The sequence below is a fragment of the Pongo pygmaeus genome, chromosome 19 (genome assembly GCF_028885625.2).
Source record: "Pongo pygmaeus isolate AG05252 chromosome 19, NHGRI_mPonPyg2-v2.0_pri, whole genome shotgun sequence".
In the NCBI taxonomy this organism is placed as follows: Eukaryota; Metazoa; Chordata; class Mammalia; order Primates; family Hominidae; genus Pongo; species Pongo pygmaeus.
Window position 1 is genome coordinate 9,327,976 of NC_072392.2, and position 25,179 is coordinate 9,353,154.

The 25,179-nt window shown below is 41.3% G+C and overlaps 1 protein-coding gene across 1 annotated transcript in view; it reads right to left on the minus strand.

The window, feature by feature from the left end:
* The window catches only part of STX8 (syntaxin 8), a 322,619-nt gene that overhangs the window by 117,114 nt on the left and 180,326 nt on the right, over positions 1 to 25,179 (minus strand). Inside the window, exon 7 of the mRNA XM_054456619.2 lies at positions 9,989 to 10,090. Within this exon, the coding sequence (XP_054312594.1) occupies positions 9,989 to 10,090 (102 nt within the window). The remainder of the gene's footprint in view (positions 1 to 9,988; positions 10,091 to 25,179) is intronic.

The window sequence follows — 25,179 nt, forward strand, 5'->3', positions numbered from 1 at the left end:
ACCAGGAATACATAAGTAAATGATGGTATTGCTACTTGATAAAATGGTACTCACCATTAGAAGTAAAATATAGCATAATGTTAAAAAAAACAGAAGGTTTGTTGTTGTTGTTGAGACAGAGTCTCGCTCTGTCACCCAGGCTGGAGTGCAGCGGCACGATCTCGGCCCACTGCAATCTCCACCTCCCGGGTTCAAGCAATTCTCCTGCCTCAGCCTCCCTAATAGCTGGGATTACAGGCGCCTGCCATTAGGCCTGGCTAATTTTTGTATTTTTAGTAGAGACGGGGTTTTTGCCATGTTGGCCAGGCTGGTCTCGAACTCCTGACCTCAGGTGATCCACCTGCCTCAGCTTCCCAAAGAGCTGGGATTATAGGTGTGAGCCACCATGCCCGGCCAAAAGAAGGATTTAAAAATACGGTATTATCATAATCTTGTAAAAAATTACTTGCAGAAAAGATGACTAGGAGTAATAAAACATTAGGCAAACATGTATTTTTCCCTAAAAATTCTACTTAATTTTTAAGTTACAAAAGTAATACAGGCTTACTGTAATATATTCTGAAGACACAGAAAGAAAACATTGATGGGCTGGGCGCGGTGGCTCACGCCTGTAATCCCAGCACTTTGGGAGGCCAAGGTGGGTGGATCATGAGGTCAAGAGATCAAGACCATCCTGGCTAACACAGTGAAACTCCGTTTCTACTAAAAATACAAAATATTAGCCAGGCCTGGTGGCGGGCGCCTGTAGTCCCAGCTACTCGGAAGGTTGAGGCAGGAGAACGGCATGAACCCAGGAGGCATAGCTGGCACTGAGCCACTCTACTCCAGCCTGGGTGACAGAGCAAGACTCCATCTCAAAAACAAACAAACAAAAGAAAACATTGATGATCCCAACACCCAGCCCCCTGCCTTACCCATGCCCCCCCATTCCCACATCACCAATGGTGACCGCGTGCCCCTCCACACCTCTCTTCAGACTCTAACCAACACTGCATATGCAGGTCTCTCTCCTCCTTTTCTTTCCTCCCTCCCTCCCTCCTTTTCCTTAAGTGGGACCATAGTATATATACTCCCTGCTCATTTTGGTTTGGCTTTTCACTTACCAAACTCAGAAGCAGCTTGTCTTACTAATTCTTCAGACTTCTGCTCCCGTGTCGCAGCCTCTTGGAAACCTCTGAGCCCTTGGCTGACTCAGACCCATCTGTACTACCTGCAGTCATTAGTGATTTACAGCATGTGTCCCCCTCTCTCCTACACTCTAAGTCCTATCTACTTTTTACCCTTTTTTTGTTGTTGTTGTTTGTTTGTTTTTTAAGAAACAGGATCTCATCATTGCCCAAGCTGAAGTGCAGTGGCACAATCATAGCTCACTGCAGCCTTGAACTCCTAGGTTCAAGGGATCCTTCCATCCCAGCCTCCCAAGTAGCTGGGACTATAGGCGTGAGCCACTGTGCCCAGTCCTACCTGCATTTTTAGCTCTAGTTCCTAGCCCAGTATCTGGCACACAGATGATATCCACTAACTGTGCTGGCACGGACGAAGAAGAGAACAGATGAATGGGAAAACTTGAGGACAAGATGGCTTTGAAGGCAGACAGGCACTGGTGAAGCAGAAGGCATTTCTCCATTGATACTGAATTAAGGATGACACAGTGGGTACAGAGACAGACACACAAGAATGTAAAGAAAAAGGGGCCGAGAGATTTAACTAGCTTACCTCAGTGAATCATGATAAGGGAAAGAAGAAAAAGTAAAAACAATAACCAAATAGAAATATTCTTGATAAACAGTATGATAAATAAAGGAACTGGCATAGTTCCTTCTTTGTTCCAGATTAATTGCTTATGCTTGTGGTAAAACGTTAAAAATAATTCTCTGAGAGACAAAAGTAGCTCTAAAGTCTGTTAAATAAACGAGACTACTTAGAACTCAGTTTCTTACCTATGTTTTATAAGGTTCAAAAGAGCTAATATGATAAAAAAGCATGTTGGTCAGGCACAGTGTCATACATCTGTAATCCCAGCGCTTGGGAGGCTGAGGCAGGCAGATCACTTGAGTCCAGGAGTTTGAGACCAGCCTGGGCAACATAGTGAAATCCTGTCTATAAAAAATAAAATAAAAATTAGCCAGGTGTGACAGCGAGTGCCTGTAGTCCCAGGTACTCAGCAGGCTCAGGTGGGAGGCTCACTTAAGCCTGGGAGGTGGAGGTTGCAGTGAGCTGAGATCACGCTACTGCACTCCAGCCTGGGTGACAGACCAGACAGACCTTGTCCTAAGAAAAAAGAAAAAAAAAAAGCAAGCCAGGTGCGGTGGCTCACACCTGTAATCCCAACACTTTGGGAGGCTGAGGCAGGCAATCACTTGAGGCTGGGGGGTTGAGGCCAGCCTAAGCAACATGGTGAAACCCCGTCTCTACTAAAAAATACTAAAATTAGCCAGGCATGGTGATGCACACCTGTTATCCCAGCTACTTGGGAGGCTGAGGCAGGAGAATCACTTGAACTCAGGAGGCGGAGGTTGCAGTGAGCCGAGATCACACCATTGCACTCCAGCCTGGGCGAAAGAGCAGGACTTCGTCTCAAAAAACAAAAATGAATTAAACCCCACATCTTATCACAGATGGCATTTATAAAGGACTCACTAGTACTGGTCACTGTGCCACCTAACTGTTCTCACTTAGTCTACAGAACAATCACATGTACTAGTAATTGCTATCCTCCTTTTAGAGTGAAGGGAACTGAGACTTAGAGAGGGCAAGCAGCTCTCTAAGTCACCCAGGCTGTAAGTGGCAGATCCCAAATTGTGCCCCAGGACTGTCGGATGCCACACCTGTGCTGCGTGCTACTACTCTTAACCAGGGTCCTGCCCCACCTCCCTAAGAAGATCACATTCTGATGAGCTGAAGGCAGATCCAATGGTCGTCGATTGAGACAGCATTAATGCAATGTCAGCTGGGTTGATTTCTAACCACATCACTGAAACGCTACTAAAATCACAATAAACGTGCTTAGACAACATTACGTAATAGTCAATATGCTGAGAAGCAAGACTGCCCATCCACCCAAGTCATTCAGAATTCTTAGTCTGGTCTTTCACAATTGGCGCCCTCTGTCAGACTCAGACAAGGCTCCATTTTGAATTCTAATGAGGACCAGGCACACTGAATATTTAAACTGCAATTACAAAGATCCTACTTTTATGTAAATGTCCTTAATGGAAGTAACAGATCTGAAAATACATAGAGGTACCAGTGGAAAAATATCAGTCTAATTTGCATTTAGAAGCTAGAAAAAAAAAAACAGTATTGTTTTCTACTTGATGCTATCATTGGGGTGGGGTTGGGGGAGGAAAAGGGAGGAAAATCCACACAAAGATCTCAACAAAAATTTTAAAGCCTGTGCTCCTGAGTGAAAGGTTCACAAAGAGGTACTTGAATCCCTTGTTAAGAACTGAACAAACAAATTCATCATCAGGCCTCTCTCCTGTGTGGCCCCTTGCAGTTCAGTCTGTATTCATAACTAGAAATTCTCTCACTGCTCAAGCATCTATGACTGATATATCGGCCCATCAAGGAAGATATGCCAAGGGTAGCGAAACAAAAGGCCATTTCATGATCCACAACCTATTTTTACACTCCTTGGTGTAAAATGATGATGTGGCAGCTGCTATCCACACTGCACCCAAGTCCTCTTAAACAGTGATAAAATAGCCCTGTGAACGGTAATTGAGTTACACTCGACTGGGCTGCTTAATTCCCACCCCCTAGAGTTAAAGTACACCTTGCTTGCAGTTTGATTATGCATTTGTATGTGTTCATATATAAAACGGCCGAGGTGGCTTTGCACTTGAGAAGAGCAGGTGGTTAACTCTTCGCTGTATCTCGAAGCTCTTGCACCAACCCTTTGCTCCCTCAAACGCCTTTCTTATTGAGATCATAATTTAACTGCCTAGCATTTGGGCATTCTCTTCAAGATGCTCACATTTATCAAATGGATTATGCTTTTTTTTTTTTTCTTTCTTCTGATTTGTCCTCTGGTTGATTCTCTCTTCTGTTGATACCAAATATGTTCACTGGGTTTCTTCTTTCAGTTACTTGTTATTTCTAGAAGTTCTATCTGATCCCTTTTCAAAACTTCTATGTTACTTATTACAGTTTTCGGGTTTCTTAAGATGCTTTCAAGCTTGTCATTTTTTAAAATATATTTTAAAAAGTGGAATTGAGTTTATAATCAACGTCTGATAATTCTACTACTGAAGTTCTGTTCAGATTCATGTCCGTGGTCTATTGCTGGTCCTCACTCATGCTGTGCTGTTTCCGGGTATGCTAGAATATCTTTGACTATGTGCTGGTCATTGCCCTTAGAAATTTATTTTCAGTTGGCTCCTAGCATCCTAGAATAAATATGCTTTCCTCCAGAGGCATTGCATGTGTTTTTGCCAGGCACCTCAAGCTATAACAAGTGAGTCTGCCTCAAACCAAATTCATGGTATGATGTTTCCTGGTCTATCCTGAGTATGCATGTCCAGGGGGCAAATTCACATTCGGGCCTTTCTGTGACCACAAGTTGTCAATAACTGTATTTTCCCCCCGTCTTTTTCTTCTCCTATTCTGCTCAATGCCAAGGCTGCCCTTTCCACAACCCCCCACGGCAAGTTTAGTTCTGGTTCACTCTTACTCAGAGGGTGTAGCTCTTTGGGGTCCCAGTTTATTGTGGGAAGGGTCTCCCATGACATTTCCTAATTAGAGTGGGTGCCCAGGGACTTAATTTCCATCCCACTTGCCTGCCCCTCTCAGGCTACAGAAGTCTTTGGCTTTATCAGATTAAAAAAAAATTATTTTTATTTTTATTTATTTATTAATTTTTTTTCTGAGATGGAGTCATGCTCTTTCGCCCAGGCTGGCGTGATCTTGGCTAACTGCAGTCTCTGCCTCCCGGGTTCAAGCGATTCTCCTGCCTCAGCCTCCTGAGTAGCTGGGATTACAGGCACACACCACCACGCCTGGCTAATTTTTGTATTCTTAGTAGAGATGGGGTTTCAACATGTTGGCCAGGCTAGTCTCGAACTCTTGACCTTGTGATCCACCTGCCTCGGCCTCCCAAAGTGCTGAGATTACAGGCATGAGTGGAACGTGGGCCAAGTGGGGTGGCTCACGCCTGTAATCCCAGCACTTTGGTAGGCTGAGGCGGGCAGATCACCTGAGGTCAGGAGATTGAGACCAGCCTGACCAACATGGAGAAACTCTGTCTTTAATAAAAATACAAAAATTAGCCCGGTGTGGTGGCGCTTGCCTGTAATCCCAGCTACTCAGGAGGCTGAGGCAGGAGAATTGCTTGAACCCGGGAGGCGGAGGTTGCAGTGAGCCGAGACTGCACCATTGCACTCCAGCCTAAGCAACAAGAGCGAAACTCCATCTAAAAAAAAAAAAAAAAGTTCTGGACAGCATCGGCCATGAAGTGAGACTCTATCTCTAGAATTTCTTTTTTTTTAATGCCACTGAACTGCACATTTAAATGTAGTTAAGATGGTAAATTTTATGCTATATATATTTTACCACAATTAATTTTTTTTTTTTTTTGATGGAGTCTCACTCTGTCACCCACGCTGGAGTGCAGTGGCGCGATCGCGGCTCACTGCAACCTCTGCCTCCCAGGTTCAAGCGATTCTCCTGCCTCAGCCTCCCAAGTAACTGGGACTAACAGGCGCGTACCACCATGCCTGGCTAATTTTTGTATTTGTAGTAGAGACGGGGTTTCGCCATGTTGGCCAGGCTGGTCTTGAACTCTTGACCTCAGGTGATCCACCTGCCTCAGCCTTCCAAAGTGCTGGGATTACAGGCGTGAGCCACCGTGCCCAGCCAAAAAAAAATTATTTTAAACAGGTCAGGTTAATTTTGCCAAGAGTTGCTAGACCTACTCAGTAAGTTCCACAATATGCTTTGTGTTCACAGGCATAATATTGATCAGTTGAAGGCTTAAAGGGAAATTGCTGAGAGGCTTAAATACTTGACTGACCCCCGTACAGCTTTAGAGACCACATGCTGACCTTCATCGATATGCAAAAACTAGCACTGCCTGTCAACAAATGCATATATAAAATGCAAAAATTGTCCTGTAAAGGTATCAGGCATAGGAAATAAGTACAGTTATTTGGTTGTTGATCCATAATATTGATAAAATTATTAAGTAAATATTACAAAAAGAATTGAAGAAATAAGAGAAATAATGATCTCTAAAGTATTTCCATTAAAAGAATAAAGAGGTTGGGCGCAGTGGCTCACACCTGTAATCCCAGCACTTTGGGAGGCTAAGGTGGGCGGATCACCTGAGGTCAAGAGTTCGAGACCAGCCTGGGCAACATGGTGAAACTCTATCTCTACTAAAAATACAAAAATTAGCTGGGTGTGGTGGTGCACGCCTTAATCCCAGCTACTCAGGAGGCTGAGGCAGGAGAATCACTTGAACCTGGGAGGCAGAGGTTGCAGTGAGCTGAGATCGTGCCACTGCACTCCAGCCAGGCTGACAGAGTGAGACTCCGTCTCAAAAAAAAAAAAAAAAAAAAAAGAATAAAGAATTTTCTTTTTTCAGTATCTACTTAACACTGCTATACTGATGAACTTCCCCCTTTTGAATCATTACGTATAATTCTGTGACAGATAATATATACATATATAATTAAATAAAATGAGGCATGAGATAAATGTATAGTTATTTTAAAATATAGACACAAGTTTTAAAAACGTATTATAGTACTTCTGGGATCCCTTAAATTTTTTTCTATTTTCAAAAAACAACACTTAAGAGTCCAGCTCGGAAGACATTATGACACTTCTGGGTAAAAATACTACACACCAGATATTAACATCAAAATAAAACTGGCAACACTGTAAGAAACATTCCGCATTCATTATGACTTCATGAGTGGCATGTGCTGAGTTACTATGTTGCAAACACAAAAACTTACCAACATGTCTATGAGTATATTCATTCCAAACTAGCAACATAATTGCTGAGAACAAAAACAACATATATAACATTGTATGTCTTCCTGCTCTAGACATATAGTAACAAGAGCTAATACCAGTACTTGCTCACCACACACAATGTACCAAAGATGGTTTTAAATGATATATGTATGTTAGGCTGGTGCCAAAGTCATTGCAGTAATGGCAAAAACCATGTTTACTTTTGCACCAACTGTATACATATATACCAACATATACATACATACATATATATATATTACATACATGCACTCATTTATTTCTCATAACAATCCTTTGAGGTCTGTATCTCTATTATCCCCATTTCAAAGATGGGCAAATCGTGGCAAAAGGGAGTTTAGGCTTTCCTGAGGTCACGCAGCTAGAGAGAGTTTGTGAAACCTGGGTGTGAGGCCAGGCTCTAGAGCCCACTCTCGTGACATCAATGCTCTGGCACCTCTCACATACGTATGGAAAGCTGGGGGAGGTGGCCAGCACTAGACAGTTTACATAGTCCATACAACTGAATTTTGATAACCAAATTCTCTGCTTTCTTATAATGAGGAAACTGAGGCCCAGATTAAGAGAGAGGTATAAGTGAACTCATATTGAGAGGTGAAGCAGGCTGGACTTCTGGGTTGGGTGGGGACTTGGAGAACTTTTCTGTCTCACTAAAGGATTGTAAACACACCAATCAGCGCTCTGTGTCTAGTTAAAGGTTTGAAAACGCACCAATCAGCACTCTGTAAAAAATGCACCAATCAGCACTCTGTGTCTAGACAAAGGTTTGTAAATGCACCAACCAGCACTCTGTAAAAACGCACCAATCAGTGCTCTATGTCTAGCTAAAGGTTTGTAAACTCACCAATCAGCACTCTGTAAAAACGGACCAATCAGCACTCTGTAAAATGGACCAATCAGTGCTCTGTAAAATGGACCAATCAGCAGGACGTGGGCGGGACCAAAGAGAGGAATAAAAGCACGCCACCCAAGGCAGCAACCCTGATCTGCTGGGGTCCCCTTCCATGCTGTGGAAGCTTTGTTCTTTCACTCTTCACAATAAATCTTGCTGTTGCTCACTCTTTGGGTCCAGTCACCACCTTTATGAGCAGTAACACGTGCTGCGAAGGTCTGCGGCTTCACTCCTGAAGTCAGCGAGACCAAGAACGCACCGGAAGGAAGAAATTCCGGACACATCTGAACATCTGAAGGAACAAACTCCAGACACACCATCTTTAAGAACTGTAACATTCACCGCGAGCGTCTGCAGCTTCATTCTTGAAGTCAGCAAGACCAAGAACCCACCTGAAGGAACCAATTCCAGACGTAGTATCTCTCATCTTTAAAGTTTCAGGATCTATCATAGAGAGCAAAGTCCCTGTGGCCAGAAGTTATGGGAGAAGATTGATAAAGCAAAATTGAGGAGCAGAAGCACAGGGCAGGATGGTCGGGCAGGACAGTGGTGATAAAGGGTCTCAAGGAGGCCCCATGGGGCTCCACTACCTCTGAGCTTCCAGAGTCTCTATGTGCCTGACCCTCTCTCACCCCGCTGTTCTAGCCTTCTTTCTTACTGAGCAAACACAGCCAGGGAAGGTGATGCTTCTGAAGCTGCACATCTCAGGGACCCTTGCCCAGAGCTTCCAAAGTGGACAGATCGAGAAGATCCATTACATTTTCCATATTAAAAAGGCTGAAAGTTTGGCAAAGTATGTGCTCAGATCTCTAGGTTTTTTTTTTTTTAATGCTATTGTAATTCTTTTTTTTTTTTTAAAGACACAAGGTTTCACTCTGTCACCCAGGTGGGAATACAGTAAGGCGATCCTGGCTCACTGCAGCCTCAACCTCCTGGGCTCAAGTGATTCTCCTGTCTCAGCCTCCCAAGTAGCTAGGACTACAGGCACATACCACTATGCCTGGCTAATTTTTAAAATTAATTAATTAATTTTGAGACAGGGTCTCACTCTGTCACCCAGGCTGGAGTGCAATGGCACAATCTCAGTTCACTGCAACCTTCAAACAATTCTCCCTCTTCAGCCTCCCGAGTAGCTGGGACTACTACAGGTGTGTGCCACAGTGTCTGGCTATTTTTTTGTATCTTTAGTAGAGACAGGGTCTCGCCATGTTGCCCAGGCTGCTAATGTTTAAATTTTTTATAGAGACAGAGGTCTTGCTATGTTGCCCAGGCTGGTCTCAAACTCCTGAGCCACTGCAGGCGGCCTGTGATTCTATTTTTCATAAATATGTCAGCTTTATAATCTTGGTGCACCTTTGTGAGATGAAGCACCCAAAAACAATCACTATGATTACTACTGCTGTTCCCATCATTTATCATCACGTACCTTTGGGCAAGGCACTGTGCGCCAGCAATACACAATTTAAACCTCACAAAAGTCTGCATCAGAATTTCTGCAGAACAAGCACCTGCAGCAGAACTGCTTGGTACACTTGTTAAATAATGAATATTCTTGAACTCCACCCTAGATCTACTCAATCAGAATCCCTAGGGGAGGGCCTCAGGATCAGTATTTTTAAGCAAGCCCTCCAAGCGATTCTTATCTTGGCATATGAATCCCCATTTTACATACAAGGTATCAAGAGGTAAGGTGACTTGACAAAGATACCATCACTAAACATAGGATTTGAACTCAATTAAGCTTGTGGTTATTTTAAAACGGCACAAAAGCAAGTGAGATCCCCTTTAAAACCCGCCAACCAGTATAATGTTATACAATTTTCCAAACCATTAATCTCTGTAAACACACAGAAAGGACTTTTAAATTAAAAAAAACAAAAAAAACAAAAAACAATGAATGATACGCCCTCTGAACTCCATTTCATTTTGACCAGATTTAATCATCGTTTAGCAATTTCAGTGCTTCATCAAATGGCACTGCCTGTATCAGAAGAGCAACCAAATCCCTACAGTAATTAGACAAACAGTAAACTCAGAGCAGAGTAAATCCACAAGCTATGACAGAAACAGAGCCATAACGTAGCTATCTCTTACCACAAGAGGCTGACTTTCTGTCCACCATGTTTACCCGCCTGGTTTCAGTGCGAAGTTTTTCATCTGTGTTCTCCACTAGGTTGGCAAGGTCGTCAATTATCTCTAGAAAGGAAAGATACATGATTACTATTCCTGAAATACCCTGGTTCACATCACAGTATCACAGCTGTGGTTGTTCGTCCTAGCAATAATGATCTCAAGTGCAGTAATTGAAAAGGTACAAAACTCATGTCGATTCTTTGAAAACTGCAATTCTGATTGTAAAAGGGGGGAAAAAAAAGCAGTAGTAAAGAAGAAAACTGATTTAACACAATTCCAGCAGACAGGAGAAATGCCACATTCAGAGGAAAGAAAGCATGACCCACCGAATTTATGCCTAGCCAAGCTGTCATTCAAGTATAAAGGAACAGACAGGCCGGGCACGATGGCTCACGCCTATAATCCCAGCACTTTGGAAGGCCGAGGAGGGAGGATTGCCTGAGGTCAGGAGTTGGAGACCAGCCTGGCCAACATAGTGAAACCCTTTCTCTACTAAAAATACAAAAATTAGCCGGGTGTGGTGGTGTGCACCTGTAATCCCAGCTACTCGGGAGGCTGAGGTAGGAGAATCACTTGAACCCAGGAGGCAGAGGTTGCAGTGAGCCAAGATCGCGCCACTGCATTCCAGCCTGGGCGACAGAACAAGACTCCGTCTCAAAAAAAAAAAAAAAAAAAAAAAAAAAGGAACAGACAGCACAGTAGACTTCAGGGACTACCTGGACCCTTCTTGAGAAAACTACATGATGAAGAAATCTAGCCAATCAAAAGATAAATAAAGAGATGATGGAGAGAACTGAATCCATTTAAATACTGAACTAAGTAAATAAATACGTGGATTAGAGAACAGAAAGGTACAGAAAGGTCACAACAGTAACAATGTAATTCCAACTGAAAAATTAGTCAGTGGTTGTGAGTGGGGAAGGAAGGTGAAAAGAAGTTGAAAGTGCTAATTTCTTCATCGCTCGCAGCGAGGCATATTGAGCAGTTGAAAAGTTAATCATACAGAAATTTGTAGCCTTTTAAAATCACCACAATTTTAATGTTTTTTTTAAGCTTGAGGGATCTTTTAGTAATTACTATCTCTTGTAAAGAATCCTTGATGTGGGCTGGGCGTGGTGGCTCACACCTATAATCCCAGCACTTTGGGAGGCTGAGGCAGGGGGATCACCTGAGGTTGGGAGTTCGAGACCAGCCTGACCAACATGGTGAAACCCTGTCTCTACTAAAAATACAAAATTAGTTGGTCTGGTGGCGCACGCCTGTAATCCTACCTACTCAGGAGGCTGAGGCAGGAGAATCGCTTGAACCAGGGAGGTGGAGGTTGCAGTGAGCTGAGATCACACCACTGCATTCCAGTTTGGGCGACAGAGAGAGACTCCATCTCAACAACAACAAAAAAAGAATCCTTGATGTGAAATTCATTTCTTTTTTAACTCTAATATTTTTAAGTGAAATTGAGCCCTTTACAACATGTAAAATAGCATATATAGTAGAGTACAATCTTAACTATGTAAAATTATTTGTATTTTATTTGTATAAAATTATTTGTATTGTATTTCTGTTGTTTATATTTACAAACCTATAGGGGTATATGTGGATAATATTAATCTAATGCTAATAATGATTATTTCTAGATGGTGGGATCCTGTGTGACTGCTGCCTTCCTCCTTGCATGTTTCTGTGTTGTTTGAATTTCTTTCTTTCTGCTTTTTTTAGAGACTGGGTCTTGCTCTGTCACCCAGACTGGATACAGGGTACCATGATAGCTCACTGCAGTCTTCAAGGCTCTAGCAATCCTCCCATCTCAACCTCCTGAGTAGCTGAGACTGTAAGCATGTGCCACCACTCCCAGGTAATTCTTTAAATTTTTTGTAGACGCGAGGCCCTGCTATGTCACCCAGGCCGGTCTCAAACTCCTGGCCTCAAGACATCCTCTTGCCTCAGCCTCTCAAAGTGTTAGGATTACAACTGTGAATCACTGTGCCTGGCCTGAATTTCTTACAGTGAGCCTATATAGTCGTGTGCCACACAATGACATTTCAGTCAATGACCGACCACATCTACAACAGTAGTACCATAAGTGGTACAGTATTATAATACCATATTTTTACTGTACCTTTTCTATGTTTGGATACAGAAAATTTTTTTTTTTTTAGATGGAGTCTCACTCTTGTCGCCCAGGCTGGAGTGCAGTGGCGTGATCGCGGCTAACCACAACTTCCACCTCTCAAGTTCAAGCGATTCTCCTGCATCAGCCTTCCAAGTAGCTGGGATTACAGGTGCGCACCACCCGTAATTTTTGTATTTTTGTATTTTTAGTATTTTTAGTAGAGATGGGGTTTCACCATGTTGGCCACGCTGGTTCCGAACTCCTGACCTCAAATGATCCACCCACCTTGACCTCCCAAAGGGCTGGGATTACAGGCATGAGCCACTGTGCCCGGCCATATTTACCATCTTGTTACAACTGCTTACATGCAATAATATGCTGTACAGGTTTTCAGCCTAGGGGCAATAGGCCATACCATACATATAGCCTAGGCATGTAGCAGGCTTTACCATCTAGTTTTGTGTGAGTACACTCCATGATGTTGGCACAATGAGAAAACTACCTAACAACACATTTCTCAGAACATATCCCTGTCAAGGGATTTCTGACTGTTGTATTTTTCATTTTGGTTTTTTTTTTTTCCTCCCTTCTTCTCCCTCCTTCCTGTTTTTATAGTGACTGCTTTGGAGATGTGTTGTTCAATACCAGTCACCATTTTTCTTAAAGCATTAAGTAAAGCAAACAAGGAAATCAAGTTTCCAGAATGATGTGTGAGCTGAACTCTGAAGGCTACATGGGTGAAAAAGCAGGAAAAAGGCAACCCATGCAAAAAGAATCATATCTGAAAGGCACAAAGGAGTTGGGCGTTCCTGCTTCTTGCCTCCTGCAGCACTTCCTACAAACCTCTTACTTATAGACCATATAGTTATATTCTACCGATTTGTTTACATGTCTTTAACAGGAAGATTATGATATAAACTAATTTTTATTCGTCCTTATACCTCCCACCCCCTAGGAGAATGCCTTGTATACAGCAAGATAAAATAAATATGAAAAGATAAAGACAATGAATGGGCTGGTGGCTCACGCCTGTAATTCCAGCACTTTGGGAGGCCGAGGCGGGCGGATCACAAGGTTAGGAGTTTGAGACCAGCCTGGCCAACATGGTGAAACCCCTTCTCTATTAAAAATACGAAAATTAGCTGGGCATGGTGGTGTGCGCCTGTAATTCCAGATACTTGGGAGGCTGAGGCAGGAGAATTGCTTGAACCCAGGAGGTGGAGGTTGCAGTGAGCTGAGATCGCACCACTGTACTCCAGCCTGGGTGACAGAGCAAGACTCTGTCTTGGGGGAAAAAACAAACAAACAAACAAATAAACAATGTCCTAACTTATCATTGTTTCTAGTCCTGATTCATTTTAATTCATTTTCTATACAATACTCAGAACATATTTTAATTCTCTCATATTTCAATGAATTAAAATTTAAATAGCCACATGTATCGAACAACTCAGCTCTAAAGCAATAACTTAAAAAAGAAACCAAGAAAACACACACACATACACACACACACACACACACACACACACATGCCCTGCCAAGAGGTACAGTTTCAAAATAAAAATTAACAGAAGAAATAAAATTACATACTAAAAATGTATGATTCAGGAAAGGGGTAAAGAGGAACAAAGGATAGATGGGACGAAAAGAATAGAAATACAATATCTATCTGGCATGCTTAAATTCAACTATATCAACAGTCACATTAATGTAAACAGACTAAACTTTTCAATTAAAAGACAAAGGATATCAAGCAAGATTTTTTTTCTTTTTTTAATTATACTTTAAGTTCTAGGTACATGTGCACAACGTGCAGGTTTGTTACATAGGTATACATGTGCCATGTTGGTTTGCTGCACCCATCAACTCGTCATTTACATTAGGTATTTCTCCTAATGCTATCCCTCCCCCAGCAAGATTTTTTAAAAAAGATGACACAACTATATACTTTGCTGTGAAACTCACTATAAAGCATAGTGTTTGTATGAGAAAGTTGGCAAAGCTATATTAATATCAGACCAGACAGACTTTTAGAAAAGGAGTATTACTAGATATAAAAAGGAACTTTTCATCATGATGAAAGGACACATGTCAAAAATGGGAAATTCTGTCATATTTGAAAATTAAGGAAAACACCTCTGATTTCCCCAGAGGGCAAAGATGAAATCACAAGAGAAAGCAGAAAATATACTGAAATGAGTAAGAAGGACAACTGCTATAGACTGGATGTTTGTGTGCCTTCAAAATTATGTTGAAGCCTCATCACCAGTGTGATGATATTTGGATGTGGGGCATTTGGGAGGTGAATGGTGATGAGAGTAAAGCCCACATGAATGAATGAATCCCGTTCCATGCATGAGATTTATGACCTTATAAAAGAGTTCCTAGAGAGCGCCCTCGTTTCTTCCACCATGTGAAGTTACAACGAAGATAGCTGTCTATGAACCAGGAAATAGATCCTCACCAGACACCAGATCTGTAGGCACCTTGATCTTGACTCCTCAGCCTCCATAACGGCGAGAATTTCTGTTGTTTATAAGCCAGCCAGTTGATGGCATTTTACTATAGCAGCTTGAATAGAACAAGACAACCACCTAGCACAAAAGTTTTTGGGATGCTACTAAAGCAGTACTTAGGGAGAAGTTTATTGCTCTAAATGCATGTATTAGTAAAGAAGAAAGATGTAAAATCCATGATCAGACTCAAGGAGATAATAGTATGATCATCTCAATAAATGCAGAAAAAGAAAAGGGTATGACGAAATTCAGTGGCCATTCATGATACAAATTCTCAGCAAAATAGAAATGAAAGGGAACTTCTTCAGCCTGAGGAAGGATATCTATTTTAAAAACACTCAGAGCTAACATCATACTTACAGGTGGAACATGGAACATTTTTTCTGTAAGATCAGGAACAAGGCAAAGATGTCTGCTCTGACAGCACCTGTTGAACATTTTATTAGAAGTCCCACATTGTTCAATAAGGCAGGGGGGAAAAAAAGCAAAAAGGTATGAAAGGAAGCTGTAAAGCTGCATTTGCAGATGCCATGATTGTACACCCAGAAAACGATAAAGTCTATTTAAAAACCACTAGAACTAGTAAGCAAATCTAATAAATTTGCACATACAAAGTCAATAGTAAAAGGCAATATATTTCTATATACCAGTGATAAAGAATGGAGAAAAAATAAAAGTAAAAAAATCCATTATAATGACATCGAAAGCCATATTACACACTTAGAAATAAATCTAACTGAAGATGTGTAAGACCTCTATAATAAAAACTATAAAACATTGCTGGGAGAAATGAAAGAAGGCCTAAAAAAAGGAGACCTGGCCTGACCCATATGGTAGTTCCATCTGTAGTTTTCTGAGGAACCCCCACGCTGTTCTCCATCAAAGCTGTACTAGTTCACATTCCCACCAACAGTATATAAGAGTTCCTTTTTTTCTCCACATATCCTCACCCTCATTTGCTATTTTTTGTTTTTTGGTGTTTTTCTTTTTTTCATATATTGGTTGCTCATTTATAAGAGAGAACACAATATTTTAAAGATATTGGTTCCTTTTTTTTCAATTGACAGATATTGTACAGAATTTTATAGACTGAATGCAATCCTAATCAAAATTCTAGCAGGCTTTTAAAATGAAACCTGCAAGCCAATTCTAAAATTTACAAAGAAAATTATTTAGAATAGCCAAATAATCCTAACAAAGAAAAACAGGCTGGGCGCGGTGGCTCACGCCTGTAATCCCAGCACTTTGGGAGGCCAAGGCGGGCGGATCATGAGGTCAGGAGATCGAGACCATCCTGGCTAACACGGTGAAACCCCAACTCTACTAAAAACACAAAAAATTAGCCAGGTGTGGTGGTGGGCACCTGTAGTCCCAGCTACTCGGGAGGCTGAGGCAGGAGAATGGCGTGAACCCGGGAGGTGGAGCTTGCAGTGAGCCAAGATAGCACCCACTGCACTCCAGCCTGGGCAACAGAGTAAGACTCCATCTCAAACAAAACAAAACAAAACAAAACAAAACAACAAAGTTGGAGGTATTATGTTACCAAAATTCACAATTCATTATAAATATATACTAATCAAGACAGTCTGATATTAGAGTAAGGACAAACACATCGATGGAACAAAACAGTCCAGATAGACGTACGTGTGTGTGTGTGTGTGTGTGTGTGTACATGCACACACGCACGTGCTCAATTCTCAACAAAGGAAAGAAAATTCTTTTCAACATATGGTGCTGGAAAAACTGGATATATGTATGAGGAAATAAAAAACCCTTCAACCCTTTTTTCTCTCCATATCAAAAAAAAAAAAAAAGTTGTGATGTATTTCATAGACTTAACTGTAAAACCTACAACTGTAAAGCTTCTAAAATAAAAAAAAAAAAAGAGAAAATTTTTATAGCCTGGAGTAGGTAGGCAAAAATTTCTTGGACAGGACATAAAAAGACTATCCACAAAAGAAAAGAAATTAGTCAATCTGATTTAGCAAATCCTCAAAGGAAGTGATTTCCAGATCTTGTGACATCCTGATGCTCTGGGCATAGTATTCTTCCTAAAATGTAATGGGAGGACCTGGACACATCGCTTCAGTCTTTGTCTCATCAGCATTGAATACAGTTGTGTTTATATATAGTAGCATATGTAAAAGTGGACATTTTTATGATCTGTGCCTCATTCTCTATCAAGAGAAATTTTCTGTTCGTCCAAAGATACTATTACAAAAATTAATAAATAAGCAACAGAATGGTAGAAAATATTTGTAGAACATATATCTGACATAGTATTTGTATCTAGAGTATATAAAGATCCCCTACATATTAATAATAAAGAAAAGCTAATTTTAAAATAGGCAAAAGATCTGAACAGATGTTTTACAGAAGAAGATATACAAATGGCCAATAAACACATGAAAAACAGCTCAAATATTGTTAGTCATTAGGGAAATGCAAATTTCAACCAAAATAAGATACTGCTTCACACTCACTACAGTGTGCAGACTAAAGACTTACAATACTAATTGTTGGGGGAAAATATGGCACAAAGGGCGCTGTACAAGTATTTGTCAATTCTCTTCAAGTTAACCATATATCTACCATCTTACCCAGAAACTTTACTCCTAGGTTTTTTTTTCTTTTTTTTTTTTTTGAGGTGGCATCTTGCTCTATTACCGCCCTGGTGCTGGAGTGCAGTGGCACGATCTCCACTCACTGCAACCTCCGCTTCCGAGTTCAAGCAATTCTCCAGCCTCGCCCTCCCAAGTAGCTGGGATTACAGGCACGCGCCACTGCGCCTGTCTAATTTTTGAATTTTTAGTAGAGATGGGGTTTCACCATGTTGGCCAGGCTGGTCTTGAACTCCTGACCTCAGGTGATCCACCTGCCTTGGCTGGGATTACAGGCGTGAGCCACCATGCCTGGCTCACTCCTAGGTATTTACCAAACAGAAATAAAAGCCTATTTCCCAAAATAAAAAAAAATTAAAAAAAAACCTGTACAAAAATATACATAGCAACCTTATTCATGAGGGCCCCAAACTAGAAACAACCCAAATATCCATCATTAGGAGAATGGAAAAGCAAATTGGGGTATATCTGTTAAATAGAATACTATTTGGCAATAGAAGCATGAGCTACTCATGCATGCCACAACTACCTAAATCTCAAAAAGAGTTTTGTTGGCTAAAAATAAGAAAACAAAAGTCATTATATGCTTTGTGATTCCATTTATGAGAAATATAAGGATAAACCTAGCCTACAAAATAGACATCAGAAAGTGGTTGCCTCTGGGGTGCTTGACTAGAAAGGGACATGAGGAAACTTTCTGGGAGGATCGAAATGTTCTAAAGGTCATACAAATTCACGCAAATGGGTACAGCTGTCAAAACACACAGAAGGGAGGAAGGGAAGTCAGGAGGGAGGGAAGCAGGGAGGGAGGGAGCCGGGCAGACGAGCAGGCAGGCAGGCAAGACAAAACAAATGCCTTAGAATAACAAAATTTCAGACCTGCAAGAGTCATGCAATCACCTTGTAGTTCCTTCCCTTCTTATAACATCCCTGGCAGTGGGATGGTTAATCTTTCACTAAACACTCCCAGAGACTGGTAACATGGAAACTCATGAGAAAATCAGTTCCATGGCTGAGTTAGAGGGTGACTCTGATAATTATAAAGTCCTTTATTCTGAGCTAAAATTCTGCCTGCTCTCAACTTCTACCTTAGGTATTTCTTTTTCTATTTTTTTCTTTTTTTTTTTTTTTTGAGACAGAGTTTCACTCTTGTTGCCCAGGCTGGAGTGCAGTGGCACGATCTCGGCTCACTGCAACCTCCACCTCCCGGGTTCAAGCAAGTCTCCTGCCTCAGCCTCCCAAGTAGCTGAAATTACAGGTGCCCCTTAAGTATTTCTAGACCAACACAGTATCAGTGTTCTTTCCTTCATAATTTTCCTCATATATCTCCTTGGTCTTCTCCTCTAGGTTAAAGATACTTAGATCCAAACTTTAGCAAACCCTCAAAGGAAGTGATTTCCAGATCTTGTGACATTCTGATGCTCTGGGCATAGTATTCTTCCTAAAACATGATGGGAGGATTTCAGTCTTTGTCTCATCAGCATTGAACACAGCTGAGTTTATATGTAGTAGCATATGTAAAAGTGGGCTTTTTTTTTTTTTTTTTTTTGAGAGGGAATCTTGCTCTGTCACCCAGGCTGGAGTGCAGTGGTGCGATCTCAGCTCACTGCAAGCTCTGCCTCCCAGGTTCACGCCATTCTCCTACCTCAGCCTTCCGAGTAGCTGGGACTACAGGTGCCCGCCACCACGCCTGGCTAATTTTTTGTATTTTTAGTAGAGTTGGGGTTTCACCGTGTTAGCCAGGATGGTCTCGATCTGACCTCGTGATCTGCCCGCCTCGGCCTCCCAAAGTGCTGGGATTACAGGTATGAGCCACCGCGCCTGGCCAAAAAGTGGGCATTTTTATGATCTGTGCCTCATTCTCTATCAAGACAGTCCACAGTAACAATCATGCTTTGTACTTGGCTTTGTACTTGACTCTGAGCTTGGTACACTGTTCTCACGCAACCGAATACAATCAGTATTGCGTGATACATCTTAACACCACAATACGTAATACAAAATTCAGGGCTAATAGCCTCTGTTACTATAAGAAAATCAAGTGCAAAATATTCCTTGTCTGACAAGAAATACGGTATGTCAGATGTTATATGTTAACTGGGTTTCTAGATAGATTTCTTTGTAAGTTGATAAATATTCATAATATGATTTAGAGGTAAATCAACAAATCTGTAGCAGATTAGATCAATGAAAACCAGTAGTCAACACTTGTAGGGATTAATGTTTTAATCTAGACCAAACATGAAGTTTTTCATTTTGGTTGGTAAACCTCTTCTCTTTATTAGCTGTTGTTTCTAAATAACTCTTTTTTTTTTTTTTTTGAGACAGAGTTTCACTCTTGTTGCCCAGTCTGGAGTGCAGTGGCGTGATCTTGGCTCACTGCAACCTCTGCCTCCCGGGTTCAAGCGATTCTCCTGCTTCAGCCTCCCAAGTAGCTGGGATTCCAGGTGCCTGCCACCACACCAGCTAATTTTTTGTATTTTTAGTAGAGACAGCGTTTTACAATGTTGGCCAGGCTGGTCTCGAACTCCTGACCTCAGGTGATCCACTCACCTCAGCCTCCCAAAGTGCTGGGATTATAGGTGTGAGCTACCATGCCTGGCCTAAACAACTCTACTTTTTAAGTTATAAAAATTATTTAATAGCAGTTTATAAACGAGAGGGGAAAAAGTAAACATTATCCAGATACCCCAGTATAACAACAGCGTAATTCCCACATGTTGACTACAATTTGACATAAACATATACATTTTTGCCAGGGGTGGTGGCTCAAGCCTGTAATCCCAGCATTTTGGAAGGCCAAGGTGGGCGAACCACCTGAGGTCGGGAGTTCAAAACTAGACTGACCACCATGGAGAAATCCCATCTGTACTAAAAATACAAAATCAGCTGGGCATGGTGGCGCATGCCTGTAATCCCAGCTACTTAGGAGGCTGAGGCAGGAGAATCACTTGAATCCAGGAGGCGGAGGTTACAGTGAGCCAAGACAGTGCCATTGCACTCTAGCCTGGGCAACAAGAGCAAAACTCCGTCTCAAAAAAAAAGAAAAAAAAAAAACCATACATTTTCATTTAATGCAATATATAAGCCTCCCGCATCAAATGATATCATTTGTATTTTTTTCATGTAGCTACACAGTCTTCAGTTATAATTTCTAATGGTTACAAAATATTCATTCCATAAAATAACCATTCCTTAAATAATAGCCCATTGTTGGATACTTAGAATGTTTCTATATTTCTAAATAACGAGTCTATAAATTCTTTCCTCCATTATCATTGGTTCTTTTTAATCATTTCCTTAACAAAGTGTGATTATGACTGCCTCATAAACTTTGAAACAGATTGCCAAATTATTTTTTAATAGACTTATACTGCCACTGTTGGTTTGACGGGATTCATTCCACTTGTCAGTTATCATGACCTCAGAAGATTTCCTAGGCCAGAGAGCCTCGGGGAATTCCCACTCTGCAGACCAGGCACTACCAAGGTGGGAATTTCCCTAACCACAGTCTATTAAGAGCAAATTAAATACAGGTTTCAGAGTATAGGTTGTGAAACCACCAGCTGACTAGTTCAGATTCCTGATGGTAGAGCCTCAAAAGAGAAACTGATATCTTGCTTCCTGGTCAGTACTTGCATTTGGTTTCATGAAGGAGCTTATATTTCAGTCACATGTTAATCTGAGATATCGAGGGACATTCCAGCACAGAATGGACAAAATGGAACCACGTAAAGTATACCAGAAAATGACAGCATCACAAGGATTAAGAAATATTATATGGTGTCAAAATACCCGACTCCAATAATACTTCGTCATTTTTCTACTCTCAATTAGAGCCTCAATACATTCTATATAAAGGGAGAGAGTTTGCTATATATTTTCAGATGCATTTGGTGCCTTTTTATACTCATAATGGACTCATAATGGCAGTAGTGAAGTCATTATGTTATTATGCCTTTTGCTCATGTTCTTAATAATATTTGAAGACAAATGTTAAAAAAAAATCTATAGTGAAGAAAGAGTTTTTCTTGAGGGTATTAGTTTAATTCCCTCTGTTCCCTATAATTGATATCATACTCAAATTTATCAATGGAAACCAAAAATGGAGGGTGGTGGTGACCTCTGATAATACTGTACACTAGGAAAAGATACATTCCAGAGAACAGGGACACAAGGAAAAACCAATCTGTGACTTCTTAAAGGAAAGGTAATGCTTTGCCTATGGCATCCTATGCAGGGAGCTGCAAGGAACTCCCGCAGATCAAAGTGGAGCCTCTGGGAACCACCCAGGCTTTGGGGACACAGGGAAAGCTCCTTTGCCTGGCAGAAATTCCTCTTGGCCACACTTGCTCACACCTTATACACAGCCAGATGGGCCAGGTTAGGCAAAAAACACAGGCTCCTTTCCGACTTCCTCCTGACCATAAACCAAGGTCTCTCATCTAGGCTTAAAAATGTGTAACAGGAGGCTGGACGCAGTGGCTCATGCCTGTAATCCCAGCACTTTGGGAGGCTGAGGCGGGCGGATCACCTGAGGTCAGGAGTTGAAGACCAGCCTGACCAATCTGATGAAACCCTGTCTCTACTAAAAATACAAAAATTACTTGGGCATGGTGGCGGGTACCTGTAATCCCAGCTACTCAGGAGGCTGAGACAGGAGAATCACTTGAACCCAGGAGGCATAGGTTGCAGTGAGCTGAGATCATGCCATTGCACTACAGCCTGGGCAGCAAGAGTGAAACCCTGTCTCAAAAAAAAAAAAAAAAAAAAAAAAAAGTGTAACACAGGGTGGGTGCGGTGGCTCATGCCTGTAATCCCAGAACTTTGGGAGGCCGTGGCAGGTGGATCACGAGGTCAGGAGTTTGAGACCAGCCTGGCCAACGTAGTGAAACCCTGTCTCTACTAAAAATACAAAAAAAAAAAATTAGCTGGGCACGGTGGTGGGCGCCTGTAGTCCCAGCTACTCGGGAGGCTGAGGCAGGAGAATCACTTGAACCCGGGAGGCGGAGGTTGCAGTGAGCCGAGATCGCGCCATTGCACTCCAGCCTAGGCGGCAGAGCGAGACTCCATCTCAAAAAAAAAAAAAAAAAAAAAAAAAAAAAAAAAAAAAAGTGGGGGAGGTATTTTAAATTAAAAGACATTAAAGAGGCAAAACAGTTAAATGCAATCTGTAATCTGATTGCTGGAGCACCCCCTCAAAAAAAAGTTACAAAAACTTTATTGGGGCAATGGGAGCAATTTAAATAGAAACTCCATATTAGTCATTATTACCATATCAAAGTTAAGTTTCTTGGATATGCTAATGACACTGCAGTTGTATAGGAAAACATCCTACACAGAAGAATATTAGGAGATAGATTAGGAGACAGATGCCAAAGTATATAGAAGTATTACAAGACACCCTCCCCTTACTTTAAACAATTCACAGCCTGGGCTCGGTGGTTCACGACTGTAATCTCAGCACTTTGGGTGGTAGAGGCGGGTGGATCACTTGAGGTCAGGAGTTCGAGACCAGCCCGGCCAATACGGTGAAACCCTGTCTCTACTAAAAACACAAAAATTAGCCGGGCATGGTGGTGCATGCCTGTAGTCCCAGTTACTTGGGAGGCTGAGGCAGAATTGCTTGAACCTGGGAAGCGGAGGTTGCAGTGAGCCGAGGTCATGCCATTGCACTACAGCCTGGATGTCACAGCAAGACTCCATCTCAAAAGAATTTAAAAATATTAAATAATAATAATTCACTCTGGGGGGAAAAGGTACATAAATACACACACACACTCATGCAGCAACAAAAAAGCAAAACAAATGTGGCTAAACGTTAACAACTGGTGAATCTAGTAAATGAAGGGTGACCAGATATGCCTGAAGAATATACTGTTAACTTTTCTGTAGCTTTAGAAAAACCTTTAAAATAAAAAGACGAGGGGGAAAAAAAAAAAAAAGCCACAGACTTAGATTGGGTTACAGAAAAAGAGAAAAAAGAAAAAAAAGAAAAAAGGAAACCATATTGCTATATAGATGGGAAGTATATGGCAGAGTAGGGTAACTAAAGTCCTAGATTTCAGGCTGGAGAAATAAAAAGGAGCCTCAGGAGCCAAAATACACCAGGAAGGTCACAGACTGGGAGGAGCTTAGAAAAGCAACCCCTTAAAGTTGTTCATGAAGTTCTGGATTCTCCTTTGAGAAGTGCATGCATGGAGCTGACCCCAAATAGTATACGTAGACATTGAGAGCTGAGCTACAGGAGACAAAACCACCCAACTCCCAGTCTGGCCACTGGCTACTGCACATGTGGGACAGACCCAAACAGTACTGGAAAGACTCTGAAAACTACTTCAAAGGTAGTTGGAACCTGTGGCCTCAACTCAACCAGGGCAATTGCCTGCTAAAATAAAAAATATCGACATCTCTGTAGGATTTACACTAACAGCCAGAGTCTCATAAAATGAGAATCAAAATGTCCAGGATACAATGCAAAATTTTGCAGCATATGAACATCCAGAAAATTTCAAGTTACATAAGAAACCTGGGAAAAGACAACAAGATGCCATTGCTAAGAAGCACAGTTGTTGGAGTTATCTGACAAAGACTTTCAAGCAGCTATAATAAAAATGCTGGGCCAGGCATTTTTGGGAGCTGAAGCGTGATGATTGTTTGAGCCCAGGAGTTCAAGACCAGTCTGGACAACATACTGAGAACCTGTCTCTACAAAAAATAAAAAATTAGCTGGGCAAAGTGGCATGCTTCTGTAGTTTCAGCTTCTCAGGAGGCTAAGAAACGAGAATCACTTGAGCCCAGGAGGTTGAGGCTGCAGTGAGCTGTGACTGTACCACTGCACTTCAGCCTGGGTGACAGAGTGAGACCCTGTTTCAAAAATAAAAAGTAAATAAAAATAAAAATGCTCCAAGAAGTAACGGTGAACACTCTTGAAATATAGTCTCAGCAAAGAAACAAAAAATATAGAGAAGAACCAAATGCAAATTTTGAAACTGAAAAACACAATAACCAAATTTGAAAACTCACTGGATGGGATCAATAGCAGAATGGACATGACACAAGAAAGAGGTGGTGAACCGGAAGATAGTTCTAATAAAAATGAATACAGCCTCAAGGACCTATGGGATAATGGGAAAAACTCAAACATTCATGCCACTGGAGTCTCAGAAGAGCGGAAAAAGAGTGTGGGCCAGAAAAAATATGTGAAAAAATAATGGTTGAAAGTTTTCTAAATTTGGCAAAAAACATACACCTACATGTTTGAGAAGCTCAGCAAACCCCAAACAAGCTAAACATAAAGAAGTCCAGGCCACAACACATCATATCCAAACTGCTAAACACTAAAGACAAAGAAAAAAATAATTGAACACAACCAAAGAAAAACAACACATTGCTATGTAGGGGAACAAAGATTTCAAAGACTGGATTTCTCATAAAAAATCAGAGGCCAGAAGGAAGTACACCACCACTTTTGAAGTGCTGAAAGAAAAGAGCTATCAACACAAAATTCTATAACCAGCAAAAATATCCTTCAGCACCAAGGTGAAATAAAGATACTCTAGAGGAAGAAGTACTAAGAAAATCTGTTGTCAACAGATCTACTCTAAGAGAACAGCTAAAGGAAGTTCTTCAGACAGAAGAAAAACGATACCAGTAGGAAACCTGAAATGAAGGACGAACAACAGAAATGGTAAACATTTGGATAAATATTCTCCAGCTGACTTCTCTAATATGTTTGGTGGATGAAAACAAAACTCATACTGTCTGCTCTTCAAGGCACATAAGTATAACACATAAGACAATTATATACCATAAAGCAGGGTAGGCAAATGGGCCTACAGGGTGTAAGGTTGATACACTCCATGTGAAGAGATTAGATATTGATTCTAAGTAGACTGCAAATTT